At 40.9% G+C, this 20,887-nt stretch overlaps 1 protein-coding gene across 3 annotated transcripts; it reads right to left on the bottom strand.

Annotated features, from left to right (window-relative positions):
* Positions 1–8,231: 8,231 nt before the first annotated feature.
* LOC111174172 (histone-lysine N-methyltransferase SETMAR) lies at positions 8,232–20,812 on the bottom strand. Of its 3 annotated transcripts, none has more exons than XM_022572516.3 (2): positions 20,659–20,812; positions 8,232–13,609 (listed from the first exon to the last, which is right to left on the bottom strand). In XM_022572516.3, exons 1-2 carry the CDS (start codon positions 20,731–20,733, stop codon positions 12,770–12,772), a joined length of 915 nt encoding a protein of 304 aa, XP_022428224.1. In that variant the 5' UTR covers positions 20,734–20,812; the 3' UTR covers positions 8,232–12,769. The 3 variants fall into 3 exon arrangements, with proteins under 3 accessions (XP_022428224.1, XP_022428223.1, XP_030618205.1); XM_022572515.3 differs by having other exon boundaries at positions 20,617–20,808; XM_030762345.2 differs by having other exon boundaries at positions 20,478–20,724.
* Positions 20,813–20,887: the final 75 nt, after the last annotated feature.

Raw genomic sequence — 20,887 nt, 5'->3', positions numbered from 1 at the left:
CCCTTATTTATGAATATTTGGGTTATTTTCAATTTTTACTGTTAAAAAATGTTCCAATAAACCTACCTGTACCTACTTATATCTCTGCCTGTTTGTGCAGATATTTCCTGTAGGACAAGTTCCTGGGGGTCTAACTCCTGTATCAGAGCTTCTGGTTATTTTAAATTGTGATGGATATTGACAACCCTCCTTTTTTTTGGCTGTACCAATTTACATTCCCACACACGGTGAATCTGCAGCTTTTTAACGCTATTTTTTCATCCTAAAACGAATCTGAGAACAACCAGGGTAGCTCAGTGTAGGAAAATTCTTCTGTAGGATTCAGGAAGAGTTGTCGGGAGGATGAATGAAATCAAGCTGAGGTCTCCATCTGGCCTCGGCACTGGAGCATCCCCTGCTCTCTGCGGCTGACACACAGCCCTGGGGTATGTGCTCATCGGTCCAGTTTCGACGGCGGATGAGCCCAGTCTGCAAAAGTGACGCACTGTTAATGGAGTCAGTCTTGAGTAAACTGTTTCCACTCCCCACCCCTGCCCACAGTCCACAGTGACCTCTTTACTGCCTGTAATTTCCATGTTAGTTTTCTCCTTGTGGCCTGGCGATCTGGAGCTCACCTCTGAGTTAATAATTCTGACCTTTCCTATGTATGGCTGGTTGCCCTTGAAAGTTAAAAAATCAGAGTCTGAAGGTCAGAAACCCTGCATGCTATCTAGCCTCATCAGCTCCCCCCTCCCCATCTCTCTACTCCATCTGATGTCCTCAGAGCTGGTCCCTGCGCCACGCCTGGCTTGTTGTGTTAGAAGTACTCTGGTGGGGGGGGGGGTTGTCACAAATGCACTTTCCTGAGCACCCCCACCCCCACCCCCGCCAGAAGACTGAGTGAATAGGGCTCAAACGAGGCCTGGGATTACATACTTCTCAAAATCCCCATTCTTACCTCCTGGGCCTCTTACCCCTTGGGAGCTTTAGTTGCATTATCTGTAAAATGAGGGCTTGAAGTATATCAAACTCTCTCCTGTAGGGGAAAGGAGGAGAGGAGGGTTGTCAGGAAAATTCTGCCTGAGACTTTCGATTAGGAGAATTGCTCCGGGGAGTCACTAGTGTGTCCATTTTGGTGGAAACATTGGCCAGCAGATGGTGCTTCTGCTTTAGGCTCTATTTCTTGGCTCCCTTCTGGAATGACGTAAAACCAGATGCAAGGAAGGCAAGACTGAAAAAAATGTATGTCTATTGGCATAGACCTGTGGTAGATCCCTCATTTCACAATCTTTAAGGACCCTTCACTCTGGAATTCTGTGACTGGGGTCCCTGGTGAAGTAAACCCAAAAGTGAAGCCAGCGACACAAAACTAAGCAGTAGCTTGTGCTTTATAGTACCTTTGTAAAACAATAACAACAGAAGGCTTTCCTTGGTACTGAAGGACCGAAATGATAGCTGGTATGTTGTTTTATAAATATTTATAAATGTAAAAAGAGCTAAATGACCTGAGTTTTTGACATTTGCTGGCATTGAGGAACTAAAGTCAGCCTGCTAGCAGCTTCACGATGGTGTGTGGCTTTTTGGTTACCCTTGGCACGTGCTTTCTCTGTTGGGACCTGTGGGCTTTGCAATATGAACTTGGAGCTTTGGAGCTTTTATGTCCCATAATGTCTATAAGACTCATAATCAAGTTGGCTTGGTGGTAAGGGATAAATTATTACTTACTGCTTTGTATGTCCTCAGAGTGTCACCATTTAAAAACAAATAAGCTGAAACTGCAATTGGAGAATGCCAGCTTAATTTCTTCTTAGTTAAGAAAAAAATGAGTAGCATTTATTATCAATGTAGATGTTTTATGGCAGTGTCAGGGGAGGTGGAAAAGGTGTCGAACGAGCCACAAAAGTGTAGGTGTATTGGTTAAAAAAAATAATAGTCTTTTAAAGGAAAAAAAAATGTGAAACCATTTGACCTCTGTCCAGTAACAAATGCCTAATGAATACTTGTGCCTAAACCATTTAACATGATAGGTGCCAAAAACTGCCTTATAAGTCTCCTAAATTTTAAAAAACATATTTTTATCTGGTATCATAATGAAAAAGAAAAAACAAAAAAGAAAGACAAACTATACATTCATTCATAGCAAGTGAGAAAGAGACTCCTAAATCTTAAAAGGTAAAGCATAGTGTTAAAAGATGAATAAGTTCTGGGGATCTAATGCACAGTTTGTGATTATAGTCAATGGTGCTGTATTATATACTTCGAAGTTGCTAAGAGACTAGATCTTCAGTATTCTCACTGCAAAAAAGAATTGGTATTTATGTGACATGATGGAGGTGTCAGCTAACACTATGTTGATAATTACATTGCAATATCAACACATTGTGCACCTTAATCTTACATAATGTTAAATGCCAACTATATCTCAAGTTTTAAAAAAGCAGAAAGTGGTAGAAAAGCCTAGATCTAAAAGGTACTGCAGAATGTTACCCATGTTTTTGAAGTGAATATAAAGTTAATATGAGGCACATTCATTTTTCTACAACCTTCTCATGTTAAAATATACTCTACAAAATACTAAACGTTAAATATTAAAATCATTTAAAGATACACTCTACAAAATACATAGTGATAATAATAATAACTGATTTAAATTGGAAAAATAGTAAAAACTGATTTGAATGGGGAAAAACCCTTTAAAAGTACCAAAATGTCCTTAATCTCCCAGAAGAATCATTATTCTAAGCACCTCTGTTTCATGGTGGGAGCTCTGCTTGAATTAGACCACAACGTCTACACTGTTTGATCATACTCTCCTTTGGTCATCCCTCCTATTATTCTCCTTTGTATGTTGTCATCAGAATGGCCAGAGCTTGTGTCTGAAGTGGGAGAATATATTTGGCAAGATGCTGATGTACTTTCTGGCAATAATTCCAGCCCATGTGATGCTCTTTGTTACCTTTTTTGGGGTGCAGTCACTTGAGAGCAAGATGTTTTTTTATGAGACTTTAAATTGGTTTTTGATGGTCAAATAGTCAAAGAAGCATGGCTGAAGACTAAAGCAGCATCACATACATTCCTTTACACTGGGAATATAGTGCGGCAAAATCACGTTTATGTGGAAGAAGAAGCAAAATGAAGCACCTCAATGAGTTTTAAAAAGATATGTTTATTTATTTTTGGCTGCATTGGGTCTTAGTTGTGGCATGCGGGATCTTTGTTGCGGTGCACAGGCTCCTCTCTAGTTGTGGTGCATGGGCTCCAGAGCGCGTGGGCTCTGTATTTGTGGCGCGTGGGCTCTGTAGTTGTGGCGCACGGGCTTAGTTGCTCTGCGGCATATAGGATCTTAGTCCCCCGACCAGGGATCGAACCTGGATTGGAAGGTGGATTCTTAACCACTGGACCACCAGGGGGGGTCCCACGAATTTTTTTTTTAAAGCATGTGCAATTTGGGGAAATAAACCCCTCCCCCCCCAAACTTGTAAAAGTTTTGTGTGTGAGAGCCTTGTGTCCTATAGGCTGTTCTCTCACAGTGTTTAGGATATGGTGCCTCAATACATCCAGCTGTATACTCCAGAAACTGCACTGTCTTTCTTGACCTCTCCCTGTCTCTTATCTCCCATATCTAGCCCATCTCCAGGTCCTGTCGCTACTGCCTCCTAACTACCTCTTTGAATCTACTTTTCCCCATTTTTAATAATCCAAGCTGCATATCTCTCCTGGACAAATACAAACCATCTCCTAACTGGTCCACCTGAATCTTCTCTCACAACTCCCTTCTGTCCTCCAACCCAAGTCGGGTGTCCCCATTACAGTCAATTCTCTTTTTTTTTTTTTTGGCCATGCCTTGCGGCATGCGGGATCTTAGTTCCCCAACCGGGGATCGAACCCATGCCCCCTGCTTTGGGAGTGTGGAGTCTTAACCACTGGACTGCCAGGGAAGTCCCTTTTTTTTTTTCTTTTTGAAATATAAATAATATCATGTACCCATTCTGCTCAAACTCTACCAGTGGCTTTCCATTTACTTTCAGGAAGAATATTATCTTAGCTTGGGCTACTCTGACAAAATACCATAGACTGGGCTTAAACAACAGACATTTATTTCTCACAGTTCTGGAGGCTGAGAAGTCCAAGATTAGGGTACCAGCTGTTCAGTGTCTGGTGAGGCTCTCTTCCTGGCTTCATAGACAGTTGTCTTCTCCCTGTGTTCACATGGCTTTTCTGTGGTGTGTGTTAGTGGAGAGGGAGAGATACAGAGAGATGGAGAGAGGGCGAGGGCGAGGGAGGGGGGAAGGGGAGGGGAAGAGAGAGAGAGAGAGATTCCTCTTCTTATAAGGGCACTAATCCCATCATGAGGGTCCTACTCCTTTGAGCTCATCTAAACTTAATTACCTCCCAAAGAGTTCTACTTCCAGATAACATCACATTAGGACCTAAGGCTTTGATGTATGAATTTGGGAGGGGGGGGAGGGATGCATTCAGTCCATAACAAACATAAACCATAACATGGTCTGTAGAGCTTGGTGTTCTTAAAAGGGTGAGACTCAAAAAGATGACACACAGAAGTAACACAGCACAAGGCAGTACATGGTAAAAGCAATGTGAATGGTCAGAAATTACGTGGGTGAAGGCTTTATGTGGTTACAGCATGTCGAGGTTACAATGTAATCACTGTGATCCCTCAAAGTATCATCAGCATCACCTGGCCACTTATTAGAAATGCAGATTCTCAGGCACCACCCCAGATCTACTAACTCAAAAAACTCTGAGATTAGGGCTAAGCAATATGTGTTTTAACAAGCCCTCTGGGTGGTTTCGATGGGTGTTGAAATTTGAGAATATTGGTGTAGTGAATACTGTGTGCTCTGCGCACATCCCTCCGAAGCCCTGAAGGATTTATTCCTCGGCCGCTGAGAGTGCTATCAGCTCCCTTTCCACAGGCGGTCTGCATCCAGTGACTGGCTGATGCAGGACTGTAAAGGCTCCACCTCTCACTACAGCTAGTAGAGGCAGCCCTGAAAGGCCACCCCAGCCCCAGGGCTCCTTGTGGGTTGGCTGTGGTCTTTGTTGAGATTTCATTACAGCCCAAGTTCTCCTTTGCCCATCCCGCTTCCTTCCCTTCCATTCGATCACAGGTGCTAATCCCAACGGCATCCCCTGCTAATCTTCCTGCACTCCAACCTTCCTCTCAGAGTGTGCTCTCCAGGGAACCCAAACGCGTGCCTCACAGAGGAAGTGGGATTTGAGTTGAGACTTTCAAGAAGCTTGGGAAAGAAGTCACTAAGCAATGAAGGGAGGGGTGGAAGGGTGGGAGAGGGGAGTTGTCCTGAAGGAGGAGAGCAGCATGAGCAGAACTTCCTCCAAGGCCTGATGAGGAAATGGAGAGCTACCCAGAGGGGCTGTAGGTCATAGAATGAGAAGTGAGCAGTGGGGTTTTGCTGAAAAGCTAGACTGTGGAAGTCATTAAGATGCTCCCATAAAGAATTTGGACTTCATCCTAAAGATGTCAGGTTCATCACACTATATAGTTCATTCACTCAATGATACCCGTTAAGTATCTAGAGATTACTAGTATTAATACTACTAGTATTAATACTACTAAGTATTAAGTAGCTAGAGAGAAACTGGTGAGCAAAATTAGATCTAGTCCCAGTCCTCAAGTCCAACAGAGGAGCTAGGCATAAATCAATCACACAAATGCCAAATTTGTACACACATACCAAATTAAAGTGTTTCGAAGACTTAAGAAGTATAGACATAATGTGTAGACCCTTGAGACCCTCTCACTCTAATTTTTTCCCCCTTATTGGACTCTAAACACTTTGGGAATGAAGATGGCTTTTGGTCTCTATTTCTCCAGAATGTAGCATAGTAGGTGCTTGGAAACATTTGCTGAATTAAATATGAATTCAGGGACTTGACTTCACACCACCCAGCACATACTAGATACTTGATAAATGTTTGTGAATGAATGAATGAATTAATGAACAAATAACAGTTGTTTAGATGAGTGGGTGGATCAACCAGAACCACTTCCCAAGTACTGGTCTTGGTGAAGAAGAATAAGGACCAGGTGTCATGTTGTTTTTAAAGCTACACTGATTTCATTTTAAGAACTGCTGAGAGATTTTAAGGGGTTATGTGCCCCCCTTCCCTGTGCCTTCTCCTTCTGAAAGGGTAGTGATAGTAAATATTAGGTTATTGTAAATCGTCTCATTAGACCAAAAAAAATCAACAATTTAGTAGCTAAAATGGTCTTAAACTAGTCAAAAATTTGGGAGCAATTTCTGCAGGGCAAGTTAGGGTAGTGGGAGGTCTGGTGTTTGTGGAAGATCTAGGATTAGTCTTTGAACCGTCCTTATTTCCACCCTTGAAAGAGCGGAGAATGCATTCCAATGAGTGTACAATTGGGGGAGGAGGTGTGGCGAAGAGGTAGGTTGGTTACTGCAGAGGAAAGGGGAAAGAGTTTACTTTTAAGAGTTGGGGAAGGCAGGAGAAACAGATTGGCAAGCAAGCAGACACTTCCAAAATAGACAACAAAAACAAACCCACTTTGCCTTGAGGGTAAATGGAAACTCTAATTGAGGGAATTCAATTATATTTAAATACAGGCTAGGAGAACTATGTCTTAGATTTGTTTGGAGGCCCTTTTCTGTGTCTGCCTACTATGTACAAATGCTTTGAGCTGGTGGTAGGTTAGAAAAAGAAGACAGAAGTGGTCTAGGGATGGAGGGAAGGTGGAGGGTGGGCTGGTCAGAGAGGGACATGGTGAGCAGAGGCCATGGGACATGTGGGGTTGGAATCAGTGGCATCAGCACTGTGTAACTGGCTGTCCTTATAAACAGGGAGCATTGAGTATGTCTGGACCAGACGACTAACCAAAGTTAGCAAAGCAGTACACAGCAGGGATGGTATTGTGGTAGATCAAGTAATTTGTATTTTCCCAGTTCAGCTGTGGAGATTTGGCAGTGAGGACAAGGCTGGGCAGGTGGCCGAAGGAAGATGAATGACAAGGAGACAGCAGGCTGATGGAAGTGCTGGCTAGCCAGCTAGCAGCAAACAGAAATAGGAGAAGGGGGGAAGGAAGGAAGAAGAGACAGGGAAAAAAATAGGATATATTGCTGGCTCTCGTTATTTTAGCTGCCTAGTAGCCATGTAAACAAGCAGCATAGGAGATGTCGTGGTTGGGAAGGGGAGGGTGAGAGGGCACGTGGCTTTTCAAGGTGGACCTCAGAGTGAGAAGATGAGTGAGACATGAGGTGGAGAGGGGGGCAGGGGCCTTCTGGTCATCTTGAGAAGTTTGGGCTCCGTCCTGAGTGTGATGAGAAGTCACTGAAGGCTTTAAAGGCAGAGGATGCACTGTGGGGATGGTGAGGCCGAGAGGCTGTTGCCGGGAAGAAATGATGGAAGCATGGCATAAAACAATAACGGGGCAAACCGGAACAGATTTGAGAGGTGTAGGGCAGGGAATTTATAGGACTTGGTGACTGATTGGTTATGGGGAGGAGGAGGTAGAAGTACGGATGACTTGTAGTTTTGGGCAGTGAGGCAAAAACTAAGGCCATTAACCGAGTAACAATATATACAAAACTAGCAAGGCTTTTTATCATTCCAGGGAAATCCCAAGTAGTTATAAAGTAAAAGGGAGCTCCAAGGATGTTCTTCAGATTCTGTTCATAATTTGGCTATAATTAAATGATCAAAGACAAGTATCCTTTTATTTAATTGATTAACAGAACTCCTTTGGGAGCTTATTCTAATACTTCCATAACATTTACCACCAAGAAAGACTTACCATTATATGGACTCTAAATGAATCTTGACTATGATAATATGATAACGTGTGCGTTCAGTTCTGTGTAGCAGAGTGTAAACCCAGAAATATGCCTGTAATGATAACCAAATTTATATAGTACTTTATAGCCTATATAAATCCATTATTTTATGTGAGTCCCTTAACAGCCTTACCAGGGAAGCTAGTTTCTTCCCTCCCTTTATAAGCATCAAGGCCAGGACAGCTTATGGGAAATCCACAGGCAATATGTAGAAATATTTAAAAGTTATAAATCAAGTTTGACAAAAATGTCTTCATAACCACAAGAATGGAAAACATGTATAAAGTTAGGGTTTTTATATGAGTGAAGTCGGCAAAATATCATATGTGACTAAATTTAATTATCCTTGCTCATTCCTGGGCATCCAACTGAGTTGGCAATGTTTGGATGAATAATAAAGTAATGAGCTATGTGATTCATAATTTTTTACATATTTATGCCAAAAAATAAATCTTCTTATTGTCCTTTCAGTAAAATCATAAATTGTGCTGTTATAAACAAGATTTTCACATGGTTGATGTTCTGTTAACAATGATACCAAATGAGACCATCTTTTCTGATTTATTGTAGCTCTTTGTTTTTTGCGGTACGCGGGCCTCTTACTGTTGCGGCCTCTCCCCTTGCAGAGCACAGGCTCCGGATGCGCAGGCTCAGCGGCCGTGGCTCACGGGCCCAGCCGCTCCGCGGCATGTGGGATCCTCCCGGACCGGGGCACGAACCCGTGTCCCCTGCATCGGCAGGCAGACTCTCAACCACTGCGCCACCAGGGAAGCCGTATTAATGCCAATTTAAGAAAGCTTTACTCCGCTGAAACAGAGTTGAAAATAAATCATGAAATTTACTTATCATGTCCAAACATTGTAATGATATCATATCTGATGAATTATCATTGCAGAAAATATATTAATTACATCATATAAACTGCTATCACTTATGTTGTCATTTTAACTCTCTTAAATGTTATGAGAAGAACTAAGTAATGTGAAGAACCAATATCAAACCTCTAGACCCACACATTTACAAATGTAAAAGTAATATGAATTGCTTAATATTGCAAAATACTTCTGTCTCCATGTGCAACTGTAACGAATACTGTGCTGATTCGTGAGGAACCACACGAATCTCTGGAACCACAAACTTGAACAGAAAGAGACGCAAGAAAGTTGATATTCAATACTACAAGGAAACATTACTTTGTTATTTAAGAATTGCATTCATGCTGTCTGAGAGGAAGGATCTGACTAATTAATCCATCCATGTTCTTACCAAATTAAGCACTCCTACTGTTCAAAATCTCACTGCCCTGTGAAGCAGGGTCTATCTCTGATAGTGGTGATAGCCACAAAAAAATCACAACCTTAGACGCGGTCATGTTTTGTTTTGAGGACATAAAGCAAGTGGAGAAGAATTTCCTTGGGATCTGAGAGTGTTTATTTGTGAGAGCAACGTTCAGAGTTACAGGTTACCAGTTTCCAAGTGACAGGCACCCGTATCTTCTTGTTTCATTTTCTTATGGCAGCTTTATGGAGATATAAATCACATAACACGATAGTCATCACTTGAAAGGGGTTTTTAGTATATTCACCCTAAAAAGAAACTCTGAACCCATTAGCAATCACTTCCTATACCTCCCTCTCCACCAGCCCCTGGCAACCATTAATCTACTTTATGTGTCTATAGTTGCTTATTCTGGACATTTCATATAAATAGGATCATACAATTTGTGGCTGTTTGTGTCTGGCTTCTTTCATTTAACATAGTATTTTCAAGGTTTATCTATGTTGTGGCATGTGTCAGCACTTCACTCCTTTTCCTGGTTGAATAATACTCTGTGATATGGATACCACATATTGTTTATTCATTCATCAGTCAATGGACATTTGGGTTGTGTCTACTTTTTGGCTATTACCAATAATGCCACTATAAAGGTTGCATACAGTTTTTGGTGGGACATGTTTTCGTTTCTCTTGGGTCTATTACCTAGGAATGGAATTACTGGGACAGGTGGTTACTCTATGTGTAACATTTTAAGGAACTAACCAAATGGCTTTACAAAGTAGTTGTGCAATTTTACAACTCTACCAGCAATATACGAAGATTCTAATTTCTCCACATCCTTGTCAACACTTGTAGTTGTCTTTTTGGTTATAGCTATCTTAGTGCTGCATCATTGTTTAAACGCTTTACAAGTGTTAACTTATTTGATTCTCCCAAAAATGCTGTATCCAGAAAAGGGAATTCAGAGTCAGAGGTTCAGTAACTTGCTGAACACTAACACACTGGAGAGGAATATGTAATAAGGAATATGTTACACAGAGAACATTATTTGAACACTCAAGGGAATGAAAACAACTTTGGGAGATTTTTTCCCCCTTTTTAAATGAGATCTTCCTGAGTTTAAGATAAAATCCTCTGTTCTACGCAAATTAGTCTACCGTTGATGTACTTAATCCACTCCTGCCTTATGCTTCAGAGTTAGGCAGTATTGGGGCTTAATATTGAAAACAGGGAGGGAGAAAAATAATCTCTGAATATTCATTCAATTAAGGCAAAATTTTCCATTTAGCCAAGAACAAAATCTATCAGCCACTGATATTTTGTGAATATTAATTTGAAATTTAAAAACATTAATTTAAAAAAGAAGATTTGAAAAGTTTTGTCCTCCAAGTATGATCTTTATTATTCTTGGGCCAAAACAGTTTCCAAGGTACACGTTTCCACATTCTTAGTGAATTTAGTGGAAACTGACTTCAGAGCCACTTTTATGTTTTAATTCCATGAAGACACATAACACTTTTTAAAATTCCAATTTTATCCTAATTTATAATTGTAAAAAAGTTATGTTTTTTATATTAGGATAATAGTCAAGCAGAAGTATATCTTTTAATGTTTGCTCTCAAAAGTAGAAGTGTCAACTTTCTTAGGAACATGGCAATTAAGTAAATGCAGTTAACTCAGTACCTAGAAAAGACTTGGAAGAGTCTTCAACTCTTACTTTAGGAATCTGATTTCCAGGCGACATTGCTATTTAAGAATAAACTTGTGGGGCTTCCCTGGTGGCGCAGTGGTTGAGAGTCCGTCTGCCGATGCAGGGGACGCGGGTTTGTGCCCCGGTCCGGGAAGATCCCACATGCCGTGGAGTGGCTGGGCCCGTGAGCCATGGCCGCTGAGCCTGCGTGTCCGGAGCCTGTGCTCCACAACGGGAGAGGCCACAACAGTGAGAGGCCCGCGTACCGCAAAAAAATAAAAAAAGAATAAACTTGTGTGTGAGTACAAAAAGCTCCAAGGGTCTATATTCAGCGAGTTCTGTCTTTGGAAGAGACATCAAGATGGAGGATGCTGCTCGTGTCCTAACTGGAGTATTTCTGATACACAGACGGTGATATTCAATAGATACGGAGCACAAGGAAGAAGGAAAGGGTATCTGGAGCATCAAACAGTGAGCCACTCATGTTCCTTCTGACCATTTCCTTATTGCCTCTTAAGTAGCTCAGTTACTAGAAGCCCTTGTGAGGAGGAGAAAGGCCATTTTAAAATGAGAGATACAAGCTGCCTTACAAAAAGCAGGACTGCTTCAGAGAAATCAGTTATAGAGGAAGGCTGGCAGGGAGAAATGATGAGTTTGGAGGAAAAATTCATTCTGTTTTAGACTGCACATTTGTAGTTTGGGGCATTTTATGTGTACTCTACTATCATCTATTCACATGGAACCATTCCTGATAATGTTATGTGAATACGCAAACCCTAACATAGTTATTATTTTAACAGTTTTATTGAGATATAATTCACATACCATACATTTCATTCACTTAAAATGTACAACTATCCTACTTATGATATCATACAGGAGTAGAGTATTATATATAACATGGATCCCTATGATATAACTTTGAAAGCCCAGAGTCTCCTGGTGGTAGGGTCTAAATGTACTAGAAAAAGAAATTACAGATTTTTGCCTCTCCAGAAGTTTAAATTGAATTTTAAAACTCCCATCACCTTTGGTGGTGTTGACAGGGTTATTTTCATGTCGTTAATACATGAAGTGAGGCTGTTTGAAGTTTTGAAGCATAACTTCACAATCCTTGAAGTACAGCAGGTATATAGCAAAAATTTTACAATTTGTTTCCTTTTATGACTTTTCGTTATACGTGGAAGTCATTCTCATGGTTATATTTTTCACTATTGGTGATAATCATTAGGGTTTTAGCAGGTGATAATTAATCATGCCCTCTTCCTTGATATGTTTAGAAACAGATGAGAAATAAACTGCTGGAGTCATACAGAAATGAAAATACCAGCCTTATTACTGATAAAATTGACTGGAAAGGAAGGCTTAGGTATTCAGCCATCAGGGTTTCCTTGGATCACTGATTAGGTTTGGTGCTAGTACTGGAAAGTTCAAAATAACAGTGGCATAAATGACGAAGACACAGTTTCTCACCGAATAGTCCAGAGGTGTCAGATCAGGGCTGGTAGAGTGTTGGACAGTGTACAGCCTCCAGACTCCTTTCAATTTTGCTGATTTGCTATGCGTGGCTTCCTTCTCCAAGGTTATTTTGGGGTATGGCATGGATGCTCCAGCTCCAGTTATCATGTATACATTCCAGCCAAGAAGAAAAAAGAGTGGGATAAGGGAAGGATATCTCCACTTAAGGGCACAACGTTTTCCCTCATATCCCACTAGCTATGACATAGTCGCTTAGCCACATCTCACTAGGAAAAGTGAGCATTCTCGGCAGTCATGTACCCAGCTAAAAACTGAGAATTCTATGATAGAAGGGGAGAGAGAGTGTTGCTGGACAATCTGTAGTCTCTGCCACATTCCTCAGTTACAACCACTGGGCTCCCCTACAGTGAGGGGCAAGCTCCTTACCACAGAGCAGAGACTGACCCTGAGGGTGAGCTGCTTGTAAGAGGGGAACCCAGGAAGGGCTGAGCCAAACACGCTCGATTCCTCCTCATTCTCCTCCACTGTGAGGCCAGACACGCTTCTGCTCTACTTTTCCTTCCTCGCTCGTGTTTGGCTTTTCTAAGGGGCAGTACAGTGAGCTGTCATAAGGCAGGAACGCGGCACATGATTCAGCACCACAATAACAAGGTTTCCTTAATTTCCCATTATCCAGCCTTTCTTTGTCTTCACTATCCAGTAGATTAAGAAATCTTCCTGAATAGTCATAAGAGAGTTCTTCTTCTGGCACAATGTCTTTGGCTGCAAAAAGTGCCAACTTTGGTACCATCGAGTTGATTCGGACAGGAATCATCAATAGGTTTGGCTCACAAGAATGGTTAAGGAATCTTCCAATATTTCCTATAGAGGTAGGATCAACGAACGTTTCCATTACCTGCCCATTATAAACATGCTCCCTGACGGCTATAATGTAATTCGAATCGTGTATTGTTTGTAACTGAATTCTTCTCTGTACTTCTGGGAATCCTAAAACCTCGCCAGCATATTCACAGACAAACCGTCCTTTTGGTATAAAGTCCAAGGTACGAAGTCCCCAGCCTTTGCGATCTGTCTTGAACACCTGGAGGTGGAACTGCAGACCCCGCTGGACCACTCTGTTCCTGCAGTGGTCGCTGCACTGACAGAGGACATTGCATTCGAAAACTGGCTCAGCGCACTTTGCTTCTGATCCTATGTGTCTGAGGCATAAATTATCATCATAGTTCTTCTCACGACGGAGACAGGAGCAAGTTCCAGGGAGGCAGGGAGTTTTGAGACAAATGCATCCGGGAAAGGTTATTAGAGTGGGATCAGTGTCTCCTCCAGGCCCGGCTACATGATCAGGAGTATACTGCAAAAAACAGAAATATTGTTAAGTCAGCATGGCAGGTCATATATCTCATCTGTATTTCAAGCAGCTTTTGGCTGAGACAGTTCCTAATTCCAACAAACAGAATGAAACAAAAAAGACAAAATGCAATATATTACAATATTGCCTGAAAACATCTCTCTCCAATTTAAAAACCAGGGTTAATTTTTAGATTTAAAATTTGGTGGTTTCCTTTTAAGCAGTGGAAAAATTTATGTATTTTTCTCTTATCAGATATTGAAAAATTTGTAATCCATTTTGTTTCCCTGTTAGCTTTAGGTGTCAGGAAAATCAGTGCCCAATTTAGGTTTTGAATGCAGTTATGTGTTTTCTCCTTGGCTTTTATCTCTTTCACATTTATCTGATAATACAAATGCATATATGTATTTTTATTGTGAGTTACCTCAGATCCTTTTTGGGGATAAGAAGGTCATAAATGATAAATCAATGAAAAATGGCCTTTGGGAGACAGTCTTCCATTGATTTTTTAGAAGAATTTTTAAATTTGAAGATTATCTAAATTCTTATATATTCTCTCATGTTTTTAAAAAATGCTATTACCTTATAGTTCTATTTGAGTCTTCACAAAGTTAAAAGCAGAAATTTGGCAAAAAACTTGCAGAGATAATTCCAAAATTTGTCACATAATATTAATAGATATTGAAATTTATTGTAGATATATTATGTACATGTAAAGAAATCCTGTTCTTATTAAGTGCGAAAGGGAGAATACAAAAAAGTTTCTCTGTCTTTTACACGTACCTGTATTTTCAAAATGTTACATTTATAAAATGTTATGATGAAGAAGTCTTAAGTCTAAAGTCTCTCTGTGAAACCTGACCTCTGGTTATTTCCTCACTGGCAGAATGAAGCATATTCTCAAACCCTGAAGATTACAGTATCTCTCATGAGCCCAGCATATTTCTTCATGTATAGAACAATTCATTTATTTATACTTGTTTTGTTCCAGAAAGGATTTAATGAAGCTTACAAAGAGGGAAGATAAATGAACAATAGGTAAGGAAAGTAAGGTGAAGGGAAAAATAAGTCGAGAGAGCTTAGACACACTAAGTGTGCAGCAGAAGTAGACTGGACATTTGGCTCTGCCCAAGAACAGCCACTTCAAAGAGGGAAATATGATTAGATGTATGGCTTGTACTGTCCGTGAGGAATAATCTCACTGTTCAGAAGCATTGACTGTTTCTAGTATGGAGATGGGAGAGAAATTTGACAAATGAGTCTGTCTAAACCATTCTTTTCCAGGACGCAGTTTCATGGGCTGTTTTTCATTTCATTCATTCTGACCCTCAATAAAGGCTGTTGGCATCCTGCCACATGAAGTCAGTAAGAGCAGTTCTGCAAGAGACCAGTCGACAGAATTTAGCATATCCAGAGGAACGTTTGAACAGCCTTTCAGTCAATTATCCATTAACATTGTGTCAGTACTTTTAGAAAAAGTATTGAGCAGCATGTAGTTATACTCCCTGTGGAGGCCTTGGTGGAGCTACGCAGTTAGGTGCAAAATCCTATACTTTAAAAAACCCTGAGCTAGGGGGGAAGGATTGACATCCTTCTGTGAAAGGGTGGTGAGTGGGCGTACCTGTGGGGGAGGGGGAGAAGGCCAATACTGCTTAAAAAGTGATTTGGGGGTGGAGAGTGGAAATAGCTTCTCCTGTTTGTGTGGGTTCTTACAGCTTTAGCTTAGCAGAGATGTCATAAAAGGATGAAGGATGGCTTAGAAAGAGATGCCCCATCAGTCAAATTCAATGACTGCTGTCTTTTACAGAATCTACTTCCAGACTTTAAGAGTCAACTTAGAAATGGTTACTGAGACATTTTAAGAAGTGCTTTTAAAATGAAGATTTTACTACCACTTTGTTAAACTTTTCATGAAGAATTCTTTTCACTTGATTTGTTCTTAAAGGTGCATAAATTTTAATGTACTACAGAAATCACTAAACTCTAAGGTGATTGATTGATTTATTTTTTGATGCAGATAACAACTTTTAAAATCAGCTCTGACTTACTGTAGTTTTCTAACCAGGAGAGCATATTATTCCTTGTTGAACTTATTTGCATATGGATAAATACTTTCTGGAAAAAACACTATTATTTGCTTATTTTTACTTTTATTTTTACATTTAAAATAAGATTTTGGAGAATCTGGTGATACATTTTTAAAAATTCTTCAATTTAAACTTTTTGCACAATCTCAGATCCTTTAGAGACTTAGATTACAAATGGTAGCTGATTCCAAATGAGCTGCAAACACCGTCCAAGGGATAATAGAGACTTCTGGATAATCTTCCTGTTTAAAGAGAATATTTTCTTCCCCTTGATCGATGTAATCATTGACCCTGATACCAATAATAATCACAAATCATTTTATCTCTATATGTTTCCACTTTCTCCTTCGTAAAAAGGTCGGTTAAATACCATTCCAAAAAGATATTTTACCTGATTTAGAAAAATGGCTATACTAAAGAATAGTCTTTTGAAAACTGTGGTCTGATTTAACATATCATTATGTAATCATCTATCTTTTCAGGTATCTATATATTGAAAAGTTAATTATTTTTTTCAGAAATAATCTGACATTTTATTCAAATATTTATATAAACTTAAATTCTGCGTTTCAGAAAGCTAATGTTAAGTGTGTTACAAATTAGGAATCAGCTGGCATCAGCTTAAATACTCCCCATTTGTAACACTCTTTCCATAGTCTGTACCCTACTCCCTGGTACAAAGCCTAGGACCAAACTGATCCAAAAAGGGTGTTACCCTGAGGGGTTTTTGTGCTTACCCTACGCCAAGGAGAGATCAAATCCTGGACATGTTTTAAAATCTATGCCACATCTATTCTTCTTCTGATGAAAGCATCCTGAGTCTTCCCAGGGGAACCCTTCTCACTCTTGTCTTAATGGTTTGCATGGGGCTTCAGGTTGGGTGGGCCCTAAACCTGGCTAATCAGAACATCGCTTGCTCTTTTCAACAGTATTTTTGGTTCATGGATGGGCACAGGACATAAGCCAGGTCAATGAAATATAATTCTGGGACTCCTGCTGAAAAAATTAGGGAAGAGGCATTCTTTTTCCACTGGGTTTGCTAAACTACAGAGTATCCATCAGGCATTCCCAAGTTGTACCACACACATAAGACCTACTGAGTGTGTGGCCCACCACAGGAAAGGGGAGCAGGGGTGCGAAGCAGGGAGGTGGTAGAGAGAAATATCTGATGACACCTTGAGAGTTCCTGGATCCAGAGATGCCTACAGTTAACAGTCTCGGACTTTGCTGTTATATGAGGAAATTCCTTCCCTTTTTTGCCTGAGTTAGTTTGTGTTGTATTTACGTTTCTTGCAAACAAATGAGTCTTGACTAATAAACCCAGGGTGGAAGCTGAGAATGGTTCCAGGAGATGGCTGGAAAATTTAGTCAAAGATATAAACGGCTAATGAGCAATGAGGTCTCCAACTGGGAGGTGAGAATGGAGCAAAGCGTGAAGGAGACTAGCCAGGAAAACTGTGACTGTGGCCTGAACACTGGGCAAGCAGTGGAGAACGTCTTAATGCAGAACATGGAATGTCCTAGAGGAGACACATACAGGACTAGGATCTTATTAGCACTGTGACCTTACAGCAAGTGACTTGCTAAAGTATGCATTGGCAACTATAAAAGAGGGACACTACCTATATCTGAGGGGGGAAAGGTTCTCAAGAAATTTAATGAACATAACACTATACTCTGTGTGGGCCACTTTGTACTTTTAAAATAGTAACTTTCTTAAATTCTTCTAGATATTATTTCGAGATTTTATATTTAAAACATCATATATTTCTGGCACATTAAGCTCTCTAAACATTCCCTTTCTATTTCTCTTACAGGTTTCTGTGAAGGAAATAAATGTGAGAAACCACGTAAAAAGCTTTCTCTAGTGGCTGGCACATTAAGTGTTCAATATGAATTACGCAGGCTATCTAGTAGGGTGGTGAAAAAATAGGTTTGGAGTTAAACTTCTCAGGTTTAAACATACTCAAACCAAAATTATATTTGGAAAACCATATGATTATAGTCCTACCTCCATTATTTATCCATCTTGATGGGGGGAAACTGAGAGTTGACCCAGCACAGACTGCTTTCAATCATCAGTAAATATTACCTTATTGTGTATTGTATGCACATGCTGGGATTTAGAAAGAACAACTCAGAAAAATACAAAGGAGGACATGAAGAATGGGATTTTTATCATTTTTTCAGTAGTCATAACAAAAGCTTTACTTTTTCCTGGTATGTATCAAAGTGCAAAATTGATCATGTAAGAGTTGAGAATAAATACAAAATGATCAGTGCAAAATGCACTAGAAACCAGATCCTTGAAGAACGGGATGGAGATTTCACATTTTGTGACAGAAAACTTGAGAATTTTTTTATAAACTATGGTCACCCAAGAAGCCAAAATGTAAACAGAGGACAGCATGTTAAAGTGCAATTATATTGTACCTCCTTGGCTACAATTAATTTCTCCCTTATCTGAAGTAGACCTGCACTTATTAATAGTATGAACTTTGGGATCTAAGTGGCATAGACCGTTGGGCTCTAAGTGTGTAGGTCTGACCTTTCTGCCAAATGTCTTAAGGAAAGGCATGGTCAGGAGGTTTGGGGAATGGAATGGTGATAGGGGTTGGGTTCCTATCCATAGTACTAGGCACAGAGCAGGGGGCTCAGGAAATATTATTTGATTGCTTAATTGAAGCTCTTAATAATTTTTGATTGGAAGACTAACTTTTCTGAGTCACATTCTGTACCAAAACCCCAGAAACTGAAACATGACACTGCACAATATTCTGGGCTTAAAATCTAGGCCTCAATTCTGAATTTTAAGGAAGTGCTGTGGAAATCTTCATTCCATTTTTGGTTGTTTTGAAACACCAGCTACAAGAATCTTTGTACTTGGCCTCTAGCCCCATGAGTTTGTTTTTGCTCCAAGCAGCTATTAGGAGACTGTGAGCCAGACAATTCTTGTCAGTCATGTTGAGACCTTAAAAAGGATATTTGAAGCTGGTTTCAGAAACCTGAAAAATGGCTAGATCCAACTCTTAGTTCAAGAAAATCAATCGGTTTATTTTCTACTTGTCTTTTGACCCCGATGGCATTATGATGTGCTTGTTTCCGATCTGAACATTTGAATGTTCTTTTTGCCTTTTCATACAGGACCCAAAGGCAAACTAGACACAAAGTTATTTTTATTCTGAGTTTTTCATGCCTTAATTCTTATGTGTGCACATGCCTGTGAAGGCAGGGTTTGGGGCAAGCAAGCTGTTTTGACCTTTTGTAAGACTGGTATTGTGCTCCATGAATATATGGAAGCAAACTAGTTGAAGGCCCTTTTAGGCTTGTTATTTACATGTTTCAAGCATGTTTTATCTTCTTGGTAAGACTATAAGCTCCTTAAGGAAGGGATCCTGTCTTCTATTTGTAACTCTAAGTCTACCGAGAGCTGTGCATACAGCCAGGAAGCTAGAACATTGTGGGATTGAGTCTTAGTCTCCTGATTTTCATTTATGCCCATCAACTATAGGTATAAGGATCAATCACAAGGCTTCCTCTGCCCCCCATATAGTGCTTTCCATATGCTCTTGTAAGCTCAAGGGCAGGAACTGTATTGGCACCATCTTATCTTCTATGCCTAGCTTAACACAGTGCCAGGCACATTATAGGCACTCAGTTATCTTTTGAAGAAAGACAACATATGTCAGTGTTTTAGACCAGGCATTCAGCAATGTTTGGTCTTCAATAAGCTTTTAGGGATCAGTGTTCAATATGGCGCTAGCCACCTGTATTATTAATGATAAACTGCCTAATGTAGTTTGAGGAAAACTAACCATTTCTAACATTAATAGCCTGCTCTACTCTTTGAAAACTGCTGAATCTGTCCTCTTACTTGATTTTCAAAATAACCCTAGGAAGGACAGACAGGGTTGGATATCAATAATGGGTGTGACAAGGGCACTAAAACTTTAATTATTTTCATTTTGCAGATGAAGAAACTCAGGCTCTGAGACATGGCTAAGATGCTAAGCCCTGAACCTAGCTCTCCTACTTCCAAGTCCAGGGCTCTTTCCACTCCAACCAACATCCTTGTTTTTTTTTTTTTTTTTTGTCATTCCTTGTTCCTTAGGCAACATGCAGGCCAAGGTCAAAGGGGTGAGAAGGTTGGAGCACAAAGGTCTTTGAGGTAATAATAGTAGTTAACATTTATTGAGTTCTGTCAGCAAACCAGGAACTGTATTTTACTTGGAATTCTCGAAGCAGTCCGGAGAGAGGTATTACTATTTTAATCGCACACGGGAGGACTCTAAGGCTTAGCTGAGGCTATTTATATTTGCCAAAGTGCTCACAGCATGAGGGAAACCTCAACTAAATGACTCTAGAAGCTAAGTTTTTAATCATGACACTAGGCTAAGATCCGTTAACGGGCCCCATGGCTTATCTTACAAACATTTGAGACCAGAGAGGCAACTGATTTGCCCCGGATCTCAACGAGTTCTGGGGACAGAACCAGGACAAAAAGCCAGGTTCTCACGGCTCTTTCCAAGGGACCTCACGAGACCTCTGGTTTTGCCTTCAGGGAACTGCCAGTCTATGGGCAGAAAAGAACATGTAAAGGTCATTGCGAAGGGTTAATGGGAAAAGACCGAAATCTGTGAACTATTTAAGAGCTTTTCCCGCTAGCAGACAGCTGTGCGATCGGGTTAAAAAAAAGGTCTAGAAACTTGGAGACAACAATCGAAGCACTACCACGTAGGGTAATTGAGAGCTGAACCCAGCTACCACTCTCCCCGGCAATCTACCTGAAAGGGCGCCAGCCCCATTCCCGGGCTGCGCGCGCAGCGCTCGTGACCGCCTAGCTCCGCCTCCATGGAAAAGGGTACCGGCCACGCCCTCGGGGGCCGCGCGCAGCTCTTGGGCTGGCCGAGCCCCGCCCCCTACCTGAAAGGGCTCTGGCTCTGTCCCTGGGGGCCACGCGCTCACAGGCAAATTTTCCAGGCGGCGCGCGACGTCCAGCTGCTCCATCAAGGCCTCAGGCTCCTCCTCAGAGGCCGCCATCCCGCAGGGCCAGTTCTGCACGGCTTTAGCGGCCGTTTTGCGCCGACACGACGCCTCTACCACCTAGACTCTCTTGAACCTCGCAGAGGGCGCTGGGAGTCGGGTCCCGGGGCCGCACAGCCTCATGGGAGTCGTAGTTTTTATCTCCCCTATC

This window comes from Delphinapterus leucas, chromosome 10 (genome assembly GCF_059928025.1).
Source record: "Delphinapterus leucas isolate spDelLeu-1000000601 "Yukka" chromosome 10, BTC_Dleu_Yukka2, whole genome shotgun sequence".
Lineage (NCBI taxonomy): Eukaryota > Metazoa > Chordata > Mammalia > Artiodactyla > Monodontidae > Delphinapterus > Delphinapterus leucas.
The sequence above is the reverse complement of the archived record's forward strand: the minus strand, read 5'-3'. Positions and strand labels throughout refer to the sequence as shown.